General features: G+C 39.4%; 1 protein-coding gene across 1 annotated transcript; it reads left to right on the forward strand.

The window, feature by feature from the left end:
• The first annotated feature begins 908 nt into the window (after positions 1-908).
• LOC111898562 (protein LEAD-SENSITIVE 1) lies at positions 909-2,163 on the forward strand. Its single transcript, XM_023894458.3, has 3 exons — positions 909-1,062; positions 1,154-1,227; positions 1,429-2,163. Exons 1-3 carry the CDS (start codon positions 1,043-1,045, stop codon positions 1,998-2,000), a joined length of 666 nt encoding a protein of 221 aa, XP_023750226.1. The 5' UTR covers positions 909-1,042; the 3' UTR covers positions 2,001-2,163.
• The last annotated feature ends 17,797 nt before the right edge of the window (positions 2,164-19,960 follow it).

Here is a 19,960-nt window from a genome sequence, read left to right on the forward strand (position 1 = left end):
CAGCAAAATCGTGAAGTTCACATGAATGAGCAAAGTGATGATCACTAATCCCACACCACCGTAGAATCCATTTACGTGTGATAGTAGCAATATAACACCTAACTAGAATGTGATCTGAATCTTCCACATTAGTTACTAACCAAAACTTTAAAACATCAGCCATTTAGTCTCAGTGCTTCATACCGACTTTTACTAGTTAAAATTATTTTACAATTGCAACCAAATGTTACATTATATATATAGCTAACTGTTAGTTTTTAATAATAACAAATAAAATATATTTTATGAAAATACCAAAACCGTTGCTATATATTTGTCTCTAAATTCAAAAGAACTCTTTGAAATCAGAAGCTCTGTGCGAGTGAACCACTAACAAACCGCAAGGCATGATGTATTTTTGTTGTTGAGAAAGTTGATTTGTCTGTGTTTTAGTTGCAGGTGGGGCCAATGTATATATATATATATATATATATATATATATATATATATATATATATATATATATATATATATATATATATATATATATATATATATATATATATATATATTTTAAATTAATTAAAAACATATAATAAAGTAGAAAAGATAGAAAAGTCATTTAACCATATAAAAGAAATTAAAAATGATAGAAAATTCATCTTAAAGAAACCAAACAAAAATAGTCTAAATAATTTAAAGCCTATATGGCAAAAAAAGAAAAAGTTGAATCAGGCATGAAATTATTAAAAAAACCTGTTGTAAGAATAATAATAACAAAAATACTTAAAATATGGCACCTAAAGCTTGCAACATGCAATAAAGATTTAAAATAACAACTAAACGTTTCTTCGAAAAAATATCAATCATACATATATCTTAATTCAAAAAAGTAAATAAAAATATAAAAGTTATTTTAATACTTGCCTTCAATTAAATTAGAAACGATATAAATTATAGCAAATCAAATACAGTTCCCATACTTTTGCTCTCGTAATAGAAACCTAAACTAAATAAACTTCAAGGGGCTTCACCATCATCAATCATCACTTACAGTAGAAAGATGGGGCTACTCTCGAACAGGTAAATATTTTCTTCGATAACTTTCAGTTTTTGCTTCACATGATTATTTGTGTGAATTACTTGTTAAAGAAACTTGATTTTCGCAATGCAGATTGGATAAAAAGAATCTTAAACCAGGAGATCATATATATTCATGGCGTCATGCATATATTTATGCGCATCACGGTTTTACTCTCTTTTTTACTGCTTGTTTTTCTTTCTTCATCTATCTCTCTTTAATATGCGTTATTTTGTCTAGTTACAAACCCTACTTTCCAATATCTTTTTCTCCCTTCCGTATTTGATTCTCTTTTACACAAACATGTTTTGTTAATGTGATGTTCATTTGATTATTTACATGGTTTAACGAATCGCGTTTTTTCATAGGTGTCTATCTGGGAGATGATAAAGTTGTTCATTTCACGAGGCTAGGTCAAGAAGTAGGAACAGGGACAGGTCTCGATGTCCTCATTATTAGCTCAATGCCACCACCACGTCTAGTCACATGTCCTACATGTAATCATACCGATATTAGCAACGGAATTATCACCTCTTGTCTGAACTGCTTCCTCAATGGTGGACTCCTCTATCGTTTTGAATACTCAGTCAACCCTGTCGTGTTTCTTGCAAATCCCCGTGGTGGTACCTGTACTCTCGCCGCCTCAGACCCACCGGAAACTGTCATCCACCGAGCAAATTACCTCGTTAAGAATGGGTTTGGTTGCTATAATATTTTAAAGAACAATTGTATACACTTTGCGATATATTGCAAAACGGGGCGTCTTGTTTCTGACAAAAAGACAATGAGTCCAAGTAGACTGATGGCTTCGATCATTGGTCATCCCCTGGAGGCTGTCTTTTCTTCAAGTCTTAAGCTTGTGAAGGCATCGGGTGTGGCTCCATATTGTGTTAATCGATATGTTGATGATATTGGTAAGAAGAGCGATGTCGTTAGCTAGTATTGGTGGTTGTTCTTTTGTTGTGTCTTGTTTTTCCTGTTTACATAAAGACCTGCTCCCATGCTAAATTGTTAACATAATGAATAAAAGCAATTGCTTGATGTTATTCGTATACAAAACAATTGTAAAAAGAGATTTTATTGAGAAATTTATAGTTTGAATTTGAGTTTGTGTACAAATGTGGTACGAAAAACGTAACAAATGAAGTCGGACTAGACTTCACTTAGATTTCTACAATTTGTTAGTTCTAGTAGCTCCTACATTTTTGAACAATAGATTTATACATAGGAATTTGTATTGACTTTCACGACAAGAAATATTAGCAATAATGACAATGTTGTTGGCGGCGACAACCACTATTAGCAGCAACACCAAAGATACATGTAATTATTGGGCTGAAATCTCTTATGCAACGATTTGATACCGATGGGAGTTAGAGGGTTTTTGACCAAAGATACTTATATACCAATTGTAGACCTTTATATGTTTTTCAAAGAAACTTTGCTCCAGTTTAACACTAACATTGGAGGATACGGGAAAGGAAAAGAAGACATTAATATTAGAATCTTGTGCAAGTTAGAATTAATTTATCCTCCAACATTTTGTTTTTGTTTTCGTGACATTGTGGTTCATTTAGTTTTGCGTCTACATGATAAAGCACATGTTCGAGGTCCGGTATTTATGAGATGGATGCATCCGTTAGAAAAATACATGAAAAAACTAAAAACTATGTCAAAAATAAGACAAATTGGAAGGTTCTATAGTTGAAGGCTATATTGATGCAAAAGCTTTACCAATTTGTTTAATGTACCTTCTAGATGTGCAGACTCAATTTAATCGTCTTGAAAGAAAGACGAATATCGTCATTGAAAATACAAAGTTTTGGGTGTTTGAATTGCAATGTTGACCAACCAGTACATGGCAAATCAAACATTTGGATCTAAGGAAAAAATGTAATATAGAATGGTTTGTACCGACTAGTTGTAAAGATGTTAGATATTGTAACGCTCGCGTTTCTAGGCTAGGCATTATCATTGATGTAATACTCTAGGTTAACCTTTGTAACTCTTTTTGAAGTATTAATGATGAAATATTTTAGTATTATGTGAATTATGTGTTTATTTCTTAACTATTATAATTTAATGAATTAAGAATAAAATAAACATCAAAATTAAAGTGTGAGATAAGCCCAATATCTTTACATGAAGATGTAGTGGTTGAAACAAGGATTCCTGAGATATAAAGAATGCCGAAATCCGAGTTATAACGAAGAAGTTATGACATGTCGAAGTTTCGCGACAAAACCGACAACGCTGAATGACGTAAAAAAGTGAAATTTACGTTAGAGCGATATTTAGCCTTAGTGATCTAAACAAAATTCGTAGAGTTCGTTAAACCGAGAGCGTGCATAAAAAGAACGCTCAAATCTGACTTCGTATGGGGATGTTATGATTTTCCAAACAAGAGAGCGGTTTTTAGCCGAAACAATCTAAACAAGAATCGAAGAATCGAAGATCTCGTCAATGGTAGTGCAACGGTAAAAAGACAGACGGAAACGGACGTCAGATGAAGAAGTTATGAATTTCTAACGGAGTTTTCCTGTCCCGGCCTACTAAAAATAATATATTATTAATATATTAAAAATAAAGTCAAAATTAGCCATCAGAATCTAAAGGAGAGTTGTAGAGCATAATCTCACCTACACGTGGATATAAAGAACGTCGAAAACGGAGCTTGAATGCAAAAGATATGAATTTCTGAAGTTCGGGGCACAAACTTCCACCCTTGTCAGAGCTCACGAGGTGAGCATTAAGTGGCTCACGAGGTGAGCAGATGATGGACGTCTTCCAGGGCAAGTGGCCATGACGAACGCAATGACATATCGAGCTCACGAGGAGAATATTAGAAACTCACGAGGTGAGCAAGCTCACGAGGTGAGAATTAAAAACTCACGAGGTGAGTTTAGCATTTTTTTCCCTATAAATAAAATTCAAGGGTCAGCCGATTTTGGTTGCTCATCTCTTACTCTCCCACTCCCGATACTCTCTCTAAGCCCTATTTTAACCCCCCAAAGCCTCGGTATCATTCCCGAAACCCGAAGCAAGTCCCGAAGCCCCGAAGATCCCGAGAAGTGCGATTCCCGAGCCGAAGCTCTACCCTCGAGAAGCCCGGTTTTTGTGAAGATCTTCCAGATCTACCGAAGAATACTACTTCTACAAGTCGTAGTGTTGTCCGATCATCTTCTGATCAAGTGAGTGTGTAGTTACTTTCTTCTAACGCATAGTTATGAAGTATTTTATACGAAATACGTGTTATGTGTATATTTTGTGTTATATGTGTGAATGTATATTCACTTTCTTCTATCTCATAGATATGATTTATTCTTTATTAAATACGTGTTATCTGTATGTGTCTCATCTGTTGTTTGGAATATGTATTGAATGAGAATGCTATGCATGTTTTAAACTATGTATAAAAATATATATTTTTATCTACTAATATGTTGGGTAGAACACGGATAGATAGTTGATGTGTGATAAACAGATGAGAGGCCTCAATGTAGATTTTGATTCAATCATCTAGCGGAGTTTAGATGACGACCACAGACTTTTCTAGACCGTCCTGTGGAACGCTAGTAGGCTTGCCACCTGTAGGTGTTAATGAACTTGGGTGTTCATTCGCCGTACTTCATCCCCCTCATGGTTGCCTTATTTGACATATATTGTTGGGAAACCCCTGAAGCATGTGCTGTCGTCCCGATGAAATATTCTTAGACTAGGTCCCTTATGTTAGTTGTTCTAGGGACGTAAAGTGAGAATAACAGGAATGGGTAATTGGGTTATTGTTGGTTGGTGGAATTAAATATAATTATTTATTGTGGGTTGAAAACCCTATATGCTCACCAGGTTCCCAAGCCTGACCCACTCAGTTTTCTTTATATTACAGGTAGTGGCGCCAGAGCATAAGTTGGATGACTTGTCAAGTTATTTTTGGATTATAGACCTATTGTTTTATATAACTGTTGTAAGGCCTGTATTGAAATGTTTATGCTTTTGGTCTGTTTATCGGAACATGACATCCCAAATAATGAAAAATACATTTCTTTAAGAAATGCTTTGGTAAATCTTATTTTTATCATATTTCGTTTTGGGAACAAATTCCGCAACTCTTTTAAATCAAAAGGATTTACTCTGAAATTATTTTAAAAGCATAAATGAAACCGGTCTTTTCTGGCTGTGATTTTGGGGATGTCACAGTTGGTATTAGAGCATTAGTTTAAGCGAACTATGAATTTGTAAGATTTCTAGACTTAAACTTAAAATGCTAAGTGAAATTGTGAGATGTGTGTCTGTTATATTTTAGACACGAGCACTATTTTATTTTAGGAAAGTTGCCTAAAATGATTTTATGTGCTAAACGTTATATGTTTGCCATATATGATATTATTTATTCGGATCTATGGTCTGTTGCCGACCGGATCTGGAAACCTTATGTGTGTAAGATTCTAAGCATACGTCTACGATATTAGAGCTAGCATGTAAACATTTCAGAGTGATAAGGATGATTTGAATATCTATCATGAATGAGGATCTAATTTCACCTTATTTGGTGTGTAAATCAAAAATGGTGAGAACGAGGAGTGGAGTTGGAAATGCTGATGAAAACAAGAATCAACCACCAGTGATTGAACAAATACCTGTTGTAGCTACAACACCGGGGCCAATAACAATGGCTGGTGTACAAATGATGATTCAAACAATGTTGGATCGTCAAATGGAGGAGACTAGGCGGTTGCTTCAACAGAATCGTGAAGAACTATCAATTCAAGTGGAAGAGCCTGAATTAAATGAAGGGCACTCGGAAGGTGGAAACTTCAATGGATCTGTTGGTCAAGACAACCCACCGATAGTTAGGCAAAACAACCAGGATGGAAGGAATGATGGAATGGGGTGCAAGTACAAGGACTTTTTGACTTGCAAACCATAGACCTTCACTGGAAAGGAGGATCCGATCGGAGTTATGGATTGGATATCGGAAATGGAGCTAGCCTTCATGATGTGTGGTTGCAAAGGCAAGTTGCGGACCACTTTTGCAGTACGCCAGTTCAGGTGTGGAGCTGTTCGTTGGTGGAACACTTTAGGGAAGACCCTAAGCCCTAATGAGCCACTACAACTAACATGGGCAAAGTTCTTGGTTCAATTCAAGCGCAAGTTCTATTCAGCCCAAAATCTATTGGAGTTGGAGAATAAGTTTCTGACATTGACAAAGGGCAACATGTCAGTTGATGAATACACAAATACTTTCACAGACAAGATGGAGTTTGCATTGCGCATCGTTCCAGATGAGATGACAAAGGTTGACCGATACGCAAAAGGACTCCCATGGGAGTATGCGGTGCCAGTGCGTCAGACACCTACTCTAGAGGCAGCTATTTGGGCTGCTAAGTCTGTTGAGGACATGATCAAGGGAAGAACCGCCAGCAAGGTTGAAGTTGGCGAGAAGAGAAAGTTTGAAGGAACTTTAGGTTCCAATAAGAAAAGCAAATTTTGAAGTTTGATTCGAAAAAGTTTGGAGGAAAAGGAGGCGAAGCGGAATGGTGTGAGAAGTGCAAGAAAAATCACTTTGGGAAATGTAGTGAGGATGTAACCTACTACAAGTGTGGAAAAACTGGACATTATGCCAACGAGTGTCTGTCCAACAAAAGGATGTGTTTTGGTTGTAATGAAGAGGGCCACATTTTGAAAGATTGTTCGAAGAAGAAGGAGGCAGCAAAACCCAACATTCCCCCAAAGCCGAAAGCAAGAGCCTTTCAAATGACACTAGAAGCTTCGAAGGATGAAGCTGATGTCGCTTCAGGTACCTTTCTCGTAAACGAATTACCTGCTCAAATTTTGTTTGATTCTGGAGCCAACTACTCCTTTATTTTGCATGAGTTTGGTAGAAAACTAGTTTTGCCTGTTGATAGACTAGATAATGCTTTATTAGTCGAAGTTGCTAGTGGCAAGTTTGTACCTGTTAGCCATCGTATGAAAAACATCTTAATTGACTTGAATGGGAATAAGTTCCACAAGGAACTATTGCCTATCGAACTTAACGGTTTTGACACCGTGTTGGGAAGGATTGGCTTAGCGCCAATGATGCCGAGATATTGTGCAGAAAGAAGATAGTGAAGTGCACCCGCCAGGGAAAGAGTCATTTATGGTGTATGGGGACAAACACTGAGTAAATTCTGGAATCATTTCTCTAATGAAAGCCAGAAAGTGTCTGACCAAGGGATGTACATCATATTTAGCATTCGTGATCGATGCTAAGAAGGAAAAGAAGGTGATGCATAATATTCCAGTAGTGTGTGATTATCCGGAAGTATTTCCCGAAGATCTTCCTGGATTACCACCTGATAGACCAGTTGAGTTCAGAATAGACTTGTTACCAGGAATCACGCCAATAGCAAAAGCACCTTATCAATTAGCACCGACGGAGATGAAGGAGCTGATGATGCAACTTTAGGAGTTATTCGACAAAGGTTTCATTAGACCTGTCTGAACTGCTTCCTCAATGGTGGACTCCTCTATCGTTTTGAATACTCAGTCAACCCTGTCGTGTTTCTTGCAAATCCCCGTGGTGGCAACTATACTCTCGCCACCTCAGACCCACTGGAAACTGTCATCCACCGAGCAAATTACCTCGTTAAGAATGGGTTTGGTTGCTATAATATTTTAAAGAACAATTGTATATACTTTGCGATATACTACAAAATGGGGTGTCTTGTTTTGGACAAAAAGACAATGAGTCCAAGTAGACTGATGGCTTCGATCATTGGTCAACCCCTGGGGCTGTCTTTTCTTCAAGTGTTAAGCTTGTGAAGGCATCGGGTGTGGCTCCATATTGTGTTAATCGATATGTTGATGATATTGGTAAGAAGAGCGATGTCGTTAGCTAGTATTGGTGGTTGTTCTTTTGTTGTGTCTTGTTTTTCCTGTTTACATAAAGACTTGCTCCAGGCTAAATTGTTAGCATAATGAATAAAACTATAGAAGCAATTGCTTGATGTGATTCTTATACAAAACAATTGTAAAAAGATATTTTATTGAGAAATTTATAGTTTGAATTTGATTTTGTATACAAATGAGGTACGAAATACGTAACTAATTAATGAAGTCGGACTTGATAACGCCTTCACTTAGATTTCTACAATTTGTTAGTTCTACTAGCTCCTAGATTTTTGAACGATAGAGTTATACATAGCAAGTCGTATTGACTTTTGGTGCAAGAAATATTAGCAATAATGGCGATGCAGTATGCCATAATGGCGATGCATTATGTGGCGACAACCATTATTAGCGACAACACCAAAGATACTGCTAATTATTGGGCGGCGACAACCACTATTAACGAGAACACCAAAGATACTGGTAATTATTGGGCTAAAATCTCTTATTCAATGTTTTAAAATCCTGTTTGAACAGGATGGTCGAACCATTTGGACCGAGAACATGATGAGGGAATGGTTTAACTACCTTCGGTTTTATACACTACAAGGAAAACGATCATTAGCGGCGACAAAAGTCGCCGGTAATAAGTCAAGTTGTTGCCGATAATAGTAATAGTTGCGACGCGTCGCTGGTAATAAGTCGCCGTTACTACTTCGTCGCTATTGATGAACTTGTCGCCGCTAATGATAGATGTTGCCGCTAATGACCGTGTCGCCGCTAATGATAAATGTTGCCGCTAATGACCATGTCGCCGGTAATAACACTTTTGCCGGTAATAGTGTCACCGGTAATTACAATTTTCATTTTTAATTTTTTTTTCTTTTTTGTAATTAACGATTTTGGTTGCCGGTAATAATGTACTCGGTAATTACATAACAACATTCGATTAAATATCAAAAATAATAGTGTCGACGCTAATTACAAAACAAACATCCGATTATAATTAATTAAATATCAAAAGTCATAATATCTGATTAAATATAAAAAGTAATAATGTCGTCCGGTATTAGTGTCGTCGGTAATTACAAAAAACAACCAAAGTTTTACAATCTACCAAGTAGCAAAGCATGACAACGTATGCAAATAAAACTCATCCTGACCTACATACCATCATCTTCGTTCCCATCGTTTCCTCGATTATTTTGCGATTGAAAAAACGAATACAGTTCATCCCTACATGTCGGGTCGTTCAGCATTGCACAAAGATTTTCCAACTATATAGTTATTGACAACATATATAAACTTATAAGTTAAATTATCAAACATAAACAAAAACTACCAAAATATATTGTTATTTTTAAACTAAGACAAAAAACCAAAGTACGTTGTTATTTTTGCACTTGGGACAAAAACCTAATTACCAAAGTTTTTAGCAAATACTCATCACAAAACCAAAATTACCAAATCAACATTCATTTTACGATGCTAAAGTAGATTGCTATTTTTAAACTAAGACAAAAAAAACCAAAGTACGTTGTTATTTTTTGCACTTGGGAGTTGGGACAAAAACCTAATTACCAAACTTTTTAGCAAATAATCACCACAAAACCAAAATTACCAAATCAACATGCATTTTACGATGCTAAAGTAGATTGTAATTTTTAAACATAGACAAAAAACCAAAGTACGTTGTTAACTTTTGCACTTGGGACAAAAACCTAATTACCAAACCTTTTAGCAAATAATCACCACAAAACCAAGTAAATTGTTTACCTCTGATGGTTGTGATGTTTATGGTGATGGTTGCTATGGCTGTGGAATTGGCAGGAGAGCAGAAGGTTTACGACCAATGCCTCTAATATGGCCACGTCGCTCTCCTAATACTTTCTCAAAAGTAGTTCTTTTTTGAGCGGGTGTTAACTGACTTTCACCTTGAGTTTGTTCTAACAGCTCTTCAACTAACCGATTTTGTAACTCCCAAAAATGAGTAACAATTAAGTATAAATAAACATTTAATTATATGATAAAATTATAAATAAATAGTTACATATTGTTGTTCCGCCTCAGCAGTAACAAATACATCATCCTTATCGGTATGAGCTTTGCGAAACGTTTCCTCTCTCTTAAGGTTCTGTTTAACTTTAAACATTAGATTATATTTTAAATAAATAATTACATGTATCGTACGTTACCTTCTTATAGCAAGTACTGCTATACGAGGTCGACCCCCCACGATTCACATTTGTTTGCATTTCACGGATTTTTTTGTTCATTTCTGAAGCAATTTTGTGTTCGTTTGTTTGGAAATACTCAACTGCTTTCTTCCAGTTATCAACTTCCATACCCTCTTGAGGGTTGGCTAATGCTCCCGGGATATCTTCATACCCTCCGACTAACATAAAATATTCTTTTGCGTCAGCTTTACATTCTCGATAACCTTTTAAGAAAGTTGCTTGAAAACTCTCTGTCAACATATTAACTTGTACATCCCGGTACATCTGATCCAAAACAAACTTTGTCTACAAAAAAAAGTTAACCAAGTAAAAACAATTATAGTTAACCATATAAAATATATTTAAATAAATAATTACCGCTAAATGTTGTAGTACAGTGTCCTGTATTGCAGGGGAAAGTTTTTTCCAAGTCCATTTATCAAAAGGGACCATCTGCCACATTGTTTTTCCAACTTCTCGGGAAAACATGTCTTTCGGCTCTCCTACGGGATCAAATGTGATATCCCTATCATATTTCATGCTAATCTCTTTGACCTGGTTCCGTAAGATTGCTTTTTCAAGCTTTATATTTTTCACTTTGCCTCGAACTTTCCTTCGTGCAGGTTGCTCAACTACAAATGTAACTAAAAATTATTAGAAACGGTATTTAATTTATAATAACTAAATAAAAATAGTAAATAAAAATTCATAATAAGACTTACCGTCCTGCTCGTGATGAACAACACCTCTACCACCTGGGAGAGGTGGGTCCTCAGCTCCATCACCCCCGTGTCCACGACCCATAACAACAATCATGGTATACATAAACGAAAGCCATATTGTCATCATTTCCTGAAAAATTATAAGATATACAAATACAAATTTTATTACAAATACACATTATATAGAAATAAACATTTACATAGGAATAAACATATACATAGGAATAAACATTTCTATTTAAACAAGAAATCCAAATAAAGTTCATATTACAAACATGTATTACATAAGTACGATTCTAATCAGAATCTTCCTCATATCCTTCAGTGTCTTCTTCGGTATCATAATCATAATCGGTCTCATTGTAATCAGTCTCGCAATAAGAAACATCATTGACTATACTAGTTGGCGGTGCAACTTCTGTTGCACTTTCTACATCAATAATGACTCCATGAATGTTTTGAAAGTACATACTGAAATCGATAAAAGTGGAGCATCGGATGAAGAGATATTTTGAAGTACGTCTACATTGTCTACATTTTCGTGTGAGCCATTGTCAACATTTTGGACATGGTCATCGTTCGATGGTAGATTCCAAATACTTCGTGTAACGCTCTAAAAATTTCAACCAATTTAAACTTTTCAAAAACAACCCAGTTTCGTTAGGTTATTACAAAAAGGTTTTCAATACAAATATTATCAGAGTCTTCCCAGAACCATATCATAAAACATAAACATGAGGAGCGGTACGATCATGCCTTTGCCTTGCCACGGTCTCCTGAAGTACCTGAAACATTTAAACCACAACTGATAATACCAAAAGACTGAACTCAATAAATACCAATAATTACCAAAATACCCCTGGAAGTCAACTGGTCAACTCTTGGTCAAAGTCAAAGTCCTCAGTTAAAGTCAAACTTCCTGACTGACTCTACTCGCCGAGTCAGCCCGCTGACTCGTCGAGTCCCCATGCTCTGAAAACTCCCATATCGCGACACAACTCGCCGAGTCTCCCCAAGACTCGCCGAGTTCAAGGATCTTCGAGTCCTTTTCCTATTCAACACACTGAGTCGTACCTCGACTCACCGATTCGTGACTTAACCAGAAGAGGTTGGGGTTCCATGACCAGACTCGCCGAGTCCAAGAACAAACTCGCCGAGTCCAAGGCAATCTTCAATAGACTCGTCGAGTTGTTCTTCCAAATCGTCGAGTTCCTGCCTATCTTCATGCAACTTGTCGAGTACACCTATGTGACTCGCCGAGTTACTTCGTGACTCATGTCAAATCTCTAGCCTGACTCGCCGAGTCATCTCCCAGACTCGCCGAGTCCAACGTGAAGTTCCATAATCTCGAGTCACAGAACCATTCCCTTACTCCAAACACTAGATCTAGGTCCCTATGGTTCATTAGCAACATAAAATTGCTACCTTTACGTGCTTCCATGACCCATTCATCAAAAACCAAGTTAAAATGGAACTTAACTCATTAGGGCTGGCTCTTGCATGGCTAATCAAAGGGCTTTCTTCACATAGAATCCATATGGAACTCAGATCTGGAGTTTCAACTCCAGATCTAACTCATGCATCAAGATCTCAACATAAATTCTTCCAAACAAACCCTAAATCTCCAAAAAAAAAGGTGGATGTAGAAGGAATAAAGCCAAGTTGACGAATCCTTACCTCAAAACAACCTTCAACTGAAAAGTAAACCAAATCTCCTCAAGCCTCCTTGATCCAAGCTCCTTAGTCTTGAAGTTTTCCTTCTTAAATCACTTATCCAAAATGTGCTCCAAACTCTCACTCACGTCTATTAGGGCTTCTGGAACTCAAGGGAGGGTAAAGAGGCTGGGGAGAGGGTATTATGTTCTTTATATAGGGCTCAACCCCGGGATTAGGGTTTTCTCCATATAGCACCAACTCGCCGAGTCAACCCATGCGACTCAGCGAGTTGTTCACTTAACATGTGACCCGTTACGCGACTCGACTTGCCGAGTCTATCCATCGACTCGTCGAGTCGACCTTCTTATTTACACTTTTAGCCCTTCCACTTTACTTCTGAATTTCCGAGATGTTACAATTCTCCCCCACTTAAATTAGGCTTCATTCTCGAAGCCTGCTGCAGCATACAATTCCAGAAACTACTCTTGCAATGCACCTCCTGGCATTAACCGATCCAGGTTTCTCCAATCACTACAACCGAAGCCCTATAAACCCAACTCCTCCCTTGCAGTATCCTGACATCTCCCTTAAGCCATCCACCGGCTTCTTCCTCAGATAATATCAATTATCAACCCAGTACCACCCGATGATACTTCAAGCACTCCAATTCACCACAATCACTTGGCTCTTACAAGCTAGATATCACCCTGATTCACCAGGGTCTGACCCGGTACCAGTTGTTGGGACTCATCCCGCTTTCCTTTCTGAATCCAACTCATTCCTTCCCGAGCTGACAGGATGACACATCCTTCAGCTCCTGAGCACTCCCATGAGCTCCCCTATGCAATCACGTACACATGCTGAACCTGATCCAACATCCTCGGGCTGGAAAACCCGGCACACTGACAATACCTCTAGACATCCCCATGATGAATTACCGCTACATACATAGCCTCCTGATCACAACCATACCAAAAATACAAGGCTCCCTCCTTGCATCCCTTACGAACTCCTCTAGTTCTACATTACCAGAAATCCATTCATAACCTTAACAGACACCTAGTCTGGATGTGTTTCCATACCCTTGGTACCAATCCAGTACTTACTACCAATAGCTGAAGTACTGTCGATAATCCATTTTCTCTACTTCCTCCTCTACTGGAGTGCCCACGCTCCTTCCGGAGCTACATGCCTTTCCTTTTCAGTAAATCCACTCAACGACCCTTACTGCACCTACACGTGCCACTGAGCTATACTCCACTCTACATTATCAATGTAGAGTAACTGCTATCCTTGCACTTCCGTATACTCTGAATCTGCTCGCAAGGACTCCCGGGTCCATGCACTGCTTTCCACTAACACGATCAATACCTGGGGCCAGACCATATCAATCATCATTCCCTGGCGACGCATTTCCTCATTCTCCTCATACCAATCTACTAATACATACAGAGTCTTCAACATGAATGGACTGCCCTTCCAGGCCTTCAGCCTATCTGGACCACTCTCGGAACCTTCAGCATGTCTAGACCGTTCTCAGAACCTTCAGCATATCTGGATCGCCTCTCTGGGCCTTCAGCCTGTCTGGACCGTTCTCCCGAGCCTTCGACCTGACTGGTACGCCTTCCGGCCTTCAGTCTTCCTGGTCTGCTCAACTATCATACATCATTCCAACTACCCTTCCAGGGAATCCTACCCGTTCATACTGTTCTAGCCCCTTAGGGGGGTTCCGAACTCTCGTTCCGATCCCGGAAATCCTTTCCATGGCCTAACCCAGGCCTAACATCAAACACTATCTTTCCTGAATCCATGGTCTACTCCCTGCCCCCACAAGTCTGCCACTTACTCATACCAGCCCACACTCTTGGCTGACTGAAACAATGCTAACTCCCAAACTGCTAATAAACCTCAGATACTTGTCGATCCTCTTGAGAGTTTTCCAATTCTCCCCACTTAGAGCACTGACTACCAACCACCGGTGACCCAACCGACATCACTTAAACATTCTTACTCAACAAATTCTCTTATACTTGAACTGATTCTAAACGAGCAACCTCCACAAAACCACGTTCCTGCTTCGCGCATCTCGAACTCTAAGGGAGTTCAACTCCCTGTTGAACACTTCTCAAATCGCAATTGCTATACCCGACAATCAGACCATACAACCAAATTCTGACTATCCTTGGGTGCTAACCGCCTACAATTCCTAGTTACTACACTCCCAAACCAAAACCCTCGATCATACGATAAACCTAACGAAGATACGAGCGAATACCATACCATGAATCACGCGAACGGGACTAGCAAATATATAATATTCCATAACAACCATATGATAACAAGATATAAAGAAGGAAACATACCCGCATCTGTATTCGGCTCTGCCCTGACCTCTTCTGCTACAAGCTAAAAAGCACGCCCCTGAGCCCTCGGGGGCTCTGCTCCACCCTGACCTCCACCCGTAATCCTCAAAGTGGCCGGTTCTGGAGCCTGCACCGGTCCTGCAGGAAGCTGTGGACAGTTGGCCCTCATGTGACCAACCTGATGGCACTAATAACAAATCCTCATATCCTGAACTGGGGCTGACTGACGGCAATCCCTCGCATAGTGCCCCTCTCTCCTGCACTTGCGGTATGCACCACCGGACCTATAAACTCCGGTGTGACCCTTCCCGCACTTCCCACAAGTGCGACTACTCTGATCTCCCAACCTAGAATCAACGGTCTTGGACCGTTTCGGCGCCGGCTGTAACTGCACCGGGGCCTGCGCAACTGCAACTCAATCTCCAACTCACGCCACCGAGCGGCCTCATGCAACTCCAGCAAGGTCTCGCACCTCTGCGTAGACACAAACTGCCTGATATCCCTCTTGAGCATACTCAGATATCGGGACATCTGAGCCTACTCTGAAGAAAACTCTGGGCAAAACATCTCCCTCTCAGTGAACATCCTGGTGATCTCCGTCACCGACTCCGTATCCTGCTTTGGCTCCAAAAACTCCTGAGCCAACCTTTCCCGCTCCACCCGTGGAACATAACGAGTACTGAACATGTCTCGGAACTGATCCCAAGAAACCGCAGCCCGCTGCGCATCCGAATATGACCCCATGGTCAATCTCCACCAATCCTTCGCCCCGAGCCTGAACAGGTTCAGAGCACACCTCACTCTCTGATCAGCAGGGCATGAACACGTGAAGAAACACCCTTCCACGTTTGATAACCATCTCATACCGAAAATTGGATCCTGAACTCCATCGAAGGTAGGGGCTTCGTATTATCAAAGTCCCGATTCTGAAAACCTCTACTGGCTCCTGCTAAAGCCGCTATAGCCGCCGCGGCAGCCGTCTCTGTAAGAGCTGCATAGCGCTCGTCAAAATACCCGACCGTGGCGGTCTTGATCGACTCAATCAGTTCCGGCAGCTCAGCCCGGAACATAGCAACAACCTCATCATGCAGGATCTCACGAATCCTAGCGTCCAAATCATCTATACTCATCTGACCGATGACCTTGGGGTGGCACCGATCCACCCTAACCGCCCTCTCCTGCTCCCAATCCTGACCCGAATCCACTCCCAGCATGCCTCGTAACCACCATACTGAAAAACACCGCAAAACATCAGATACTTCCCACTAACCCGGGAACCAACCCCCAACCCAACCCTAGGGGTTGTGACTTCCTTGATGCGCGTATGGGTCCTGTGCTTTCAGTAGTACGGGCCCATACTACCTTCCACACCTACCCATATTTACATCAAGTATCACCACAACACCCTAAAGATGAATATATCTAACGAGCAATCTACCCTCACCCCTAGAGGAACACTGAAATTCCATGTAAAAGGAGACCCTAGGCTAGCAGGCATCACAATCAGGCAACTCTATCATGCACTTCCTGAAGATCCCTAGCCTAACACCAACATGCTGTTCTAACATACCACATAATCAAATAACTTGTATGGTATTTTGGGGTTACTTACTGGCTCCGGCGAATCATACCTCCGCGTCCTCCTTTAATCATTTGAAAACCATTTTAAATTCTCTTTTGAAAACTCTCCTTGATTTGAGACTGGATTCACACGAATGTTCCTCCAATTCACTCAAACCAAGGCTCTGATACCAACATGTAACTCTCTAAAAATTTCAACCAATTTAAACTTTTAAAAAACAACCCAGTTTCGTTAAGTTATTACAAAAAGGTTTTCAATACAAATATTGTCAGAGTCTTCCCAAAACCATATCATAAAACATAAACATGAGGAGCGGTAAGATCACGCCTTTGCCTTGCCACGGTCTCCTGAAGTACCTGAAACATTTAAACCACAACTGATAATACCAAAAGACTGAACTCAATAAATACCAATAATTAACAAAATACCCATGGAAGTCAACTGGTCAACTCTTGGTCAAAGTCAAAGTCCTCAGTTAAAGTCAAACTTCCTGACTGACTCTACTCGCTGACTCGTTGAGTCCCCATGCTCTGAAAACTCCCATATCGCGACCCAACTCGTCGAGTCGCCCCAAGACTCGCCGAGTTCAAGGATCTTCGAGTCCTTTCCTGTTCAACACACCGAGTCGCCCCTCGACTCACCGATTTGCGACTTAACCAGAAGAGGTTGGGGTTCCATGACCAGACTCGCCGAGTCCAAGAACAAACTCACCGAGTCCAAGGCAATATTGAACAGACGCGCCGAGTTCTTCTTCCAACTCGTCGAGTTCCTGCCTATCATCATGCAACTCTTCGAGTACACCTATGTGACTCGCCGATTTACTTCGCGACTCATGCCAAATCTCTAGCCCGACTCGCCGAGTCCAACGTGAAGTTCCATAATCTCGAGTCACAGAGCCACTCCCTTACTCCAAACACTAGATCTGGGTCCTTATGGTTCATTGGCAACATAAAGTTGCTACCTTTACGTGCTTCCATGACCCATTCATCAAAAACCATGTTAAAATGGAACTTAACTCATTAGGACTGGCTCTTGCATGGCTAATCAAAGGGCTTTCTTCACATAGAATCCATATGGAACTCAGATCTGGAGTTTCAACTCCAGATCTAACTCATGCATCAAGATCTCAACATAAATTCTTCCAAACAAACCCTAAATCTCCAAAAAAAAGGTAGATCTAGAAGGAATAAAGCCAAGATGACGAATCCTTACCTCAAAACAACCTTCAACTGAGGAGTAAACCAAATCTCCTCAAGCCTCCTTGATCCAAGCTCCTTAGTCTTGAAGTTTTCCTTCTTAAATCACTTATCCAAGCTCCAAAATGTGCTCCAAACTCTCACTCACGTCTATTAGGGCTTCTGGAACTCAAGGGAGGGTAAAGAGGCTGGGGAGAGGGTATTATGTTCTTTATATAGGGCTCAAGCCTCGGGATTGGGGTTTTCTCCATACAGCACCAACTTGCCGAGTTGGTCACTTAACACGTGACCCGTAACGTGACTCGACTCGCTGAGTCTATCCATCGACTCGCCGAGTCGACCTTCTTATTTACACTTTTAGCCCTTCAACTTTACTTCTGAATTTCCGGGATGTTGCACTTCGATGGTTAACATGCTCGACAACACACCGATGGTTATTGTTTGGCTCTCTGATGTCGAACACTTGTTTGGCTTGTGAAGCATATATTTTGGCTTGTGAAGCATATATTAGTTGTTCATCTTTGTATGCTTCGCGTTGTGTGTCGATACCGGTGAAATTATCACTAGTAATAACTCATGTTTGAGTATAAAACCACTTGCAACGAAATAGTACAGTTGAATAATCATGTGTATACCTCAACTCTATAATATTTTCTAACTGGGCATAATATTTCTCGCCTTTCTCACCCACCTAAAACCCCAGAGTTTTGTGTTGTACGTTGTGCGTCACGACTAAGTACCATAAACCTAACACCATTGACTATGCATGCGGTGTAAGAATAAGCATTCATTTGCGAACCCATTGTAAGTGCCGACAACTCTTTGTGGTATTTTGGAGATTTTTCTACTTTCATTTGATGAACCTAGCAATTGTAAAGTAATATGTATTATGTATTTGTTAGATCAATTAAACAAATTTGTTTATTAATTTATATTACCTTTTCACGAAACCAATTACGAAATTCTCTCTTTTCATCACTTTGGGGATGTTCAGATTTGAATTTCCTATGTTGATGACCAAATGATATAGATTTAAAAAGATTAAAAAAAATGAAGGATGAAAGTTAGATAAGATTAGTTACTTGATATACTGTGTGACTTCTTCACAGCTGTTCAATACTAACCATTCCATGTTACACATTTCCGTTAAATTAAGAGTTTTGATTTGAGTTGTGCTGGTCAGTCGACATTTAGACTCAAACAACCATAACTTTGTTTTTTCAATGACAACATCTTCATTTCTTTCTGGATGATTCTTTACATCTCGAAGGTATATTGAACAAAATGATAAAGCTTCTTCAGCAACATAACCCTCAGCTATAGAACCTTCCGGCCTCACCTTGTTTCTGACATAGTTTTTTTTTTAGTTTTTTCATATACCTTTCGAAGGGACACATCCATCTCATACATACCGGGCCTCTGGCAATCGCTTCATCAGGTAAATGCAATAGTAAATGAACCATAATGTCAAAAAGCTGGAGGATAAATCAATTCTAACTTGCATAAGATTGTAATAATGTCTACTTTTGCTTTCCTTATATCCTCCACCTTCAATATTCTAGAACAAAGTTGCTTGAAAAACGGACAAAGGTCTACAATAGGTGTATAAGTGTCTTTGTCTAACAACCCTCTTACTCCAATCGATATCAGACGTTGCATAAGAATGTGGTGGTCATGCGATTTCAACCCAATAATGTTAGTATTGGTATCGTTCACTTTCTTACTGATGTTAGAACCAAACCCAACCGACATTTTAATATCTTTTATAAATTAACAAAAGAGTTGTTGACTAGATATCGTGAAAGAGTATCTTGCATGGAGTCTATTAAACTTGTCACCATTTTTTTGCAACCATTCATTTCTCCGAATGTTTAGAATTCTCAAGTCCTCTCGTGCATTTGATGTGTCTTTGCTTTTATCATTCATTAGAAGAGTACCTAACAAACTCTCGTCCACATTTTTCTCGACATGCATGAAATCTATGGTGTGTTTCAAATGTAGAGAAGACCAATATTCGAGTTCGAAGAAAATGCTTCGTTTCGACCAGTTTAACTCGTAATCTTTTTGCTTTGGCTCCCTGCCTCCATGCTCAGGATGTTTACCCGATTTATGATTTAGTGGATGAACTAGCTGCTCTTGTATGTCATCATTACTAAAGTGTCTCGGAGCGGGTCTTGTCTCTTCCATCCTGTTAAAGTCAAACCTCTTTCTTAATGGATCATTAGCATCTAGGAAACGACGATGACCGATACGACTTTTTTTATTGCACGGTACGAAGGAGTGTCTTCATTGCAA

Source organism: Lactuca sativa, chromosome 2 (genome assembly GCF_002870075.4).
Source record: "Lactuca sativa cultivar Salinas chromosome 2, Lsat_Salinas_v11, whole genome shotgun sequence".
NCBI classification, from domain to species: domain Eukaryota; kingdom Viridiplantae; phylum Streptophyta; class Magnoliopsida; order Asterales; family Asteraceae; genus Lactuca; species Lactuca sativa.

Coding starts and splice junctions, on each gene's coding strand:
- LOC111898562 (XM_023894458.3), top strand. CDS start 1,043: ATGGGGCTACTCTCGAACAG. Junction 1,063..1,153: donor ATGGGGCTACTCTCGAACAG/GTAAATATTTTC, acceptor TTCGCAATGCAG/ATTGGATAAAAAGAATCTTA. Junction 1,228..1,428: donor ATATATTTATGCGCATCACG/GTTTTACTCTCT, acceptor GTTTTTTCATAG/GTGTCTATCTGGGAGATGAT.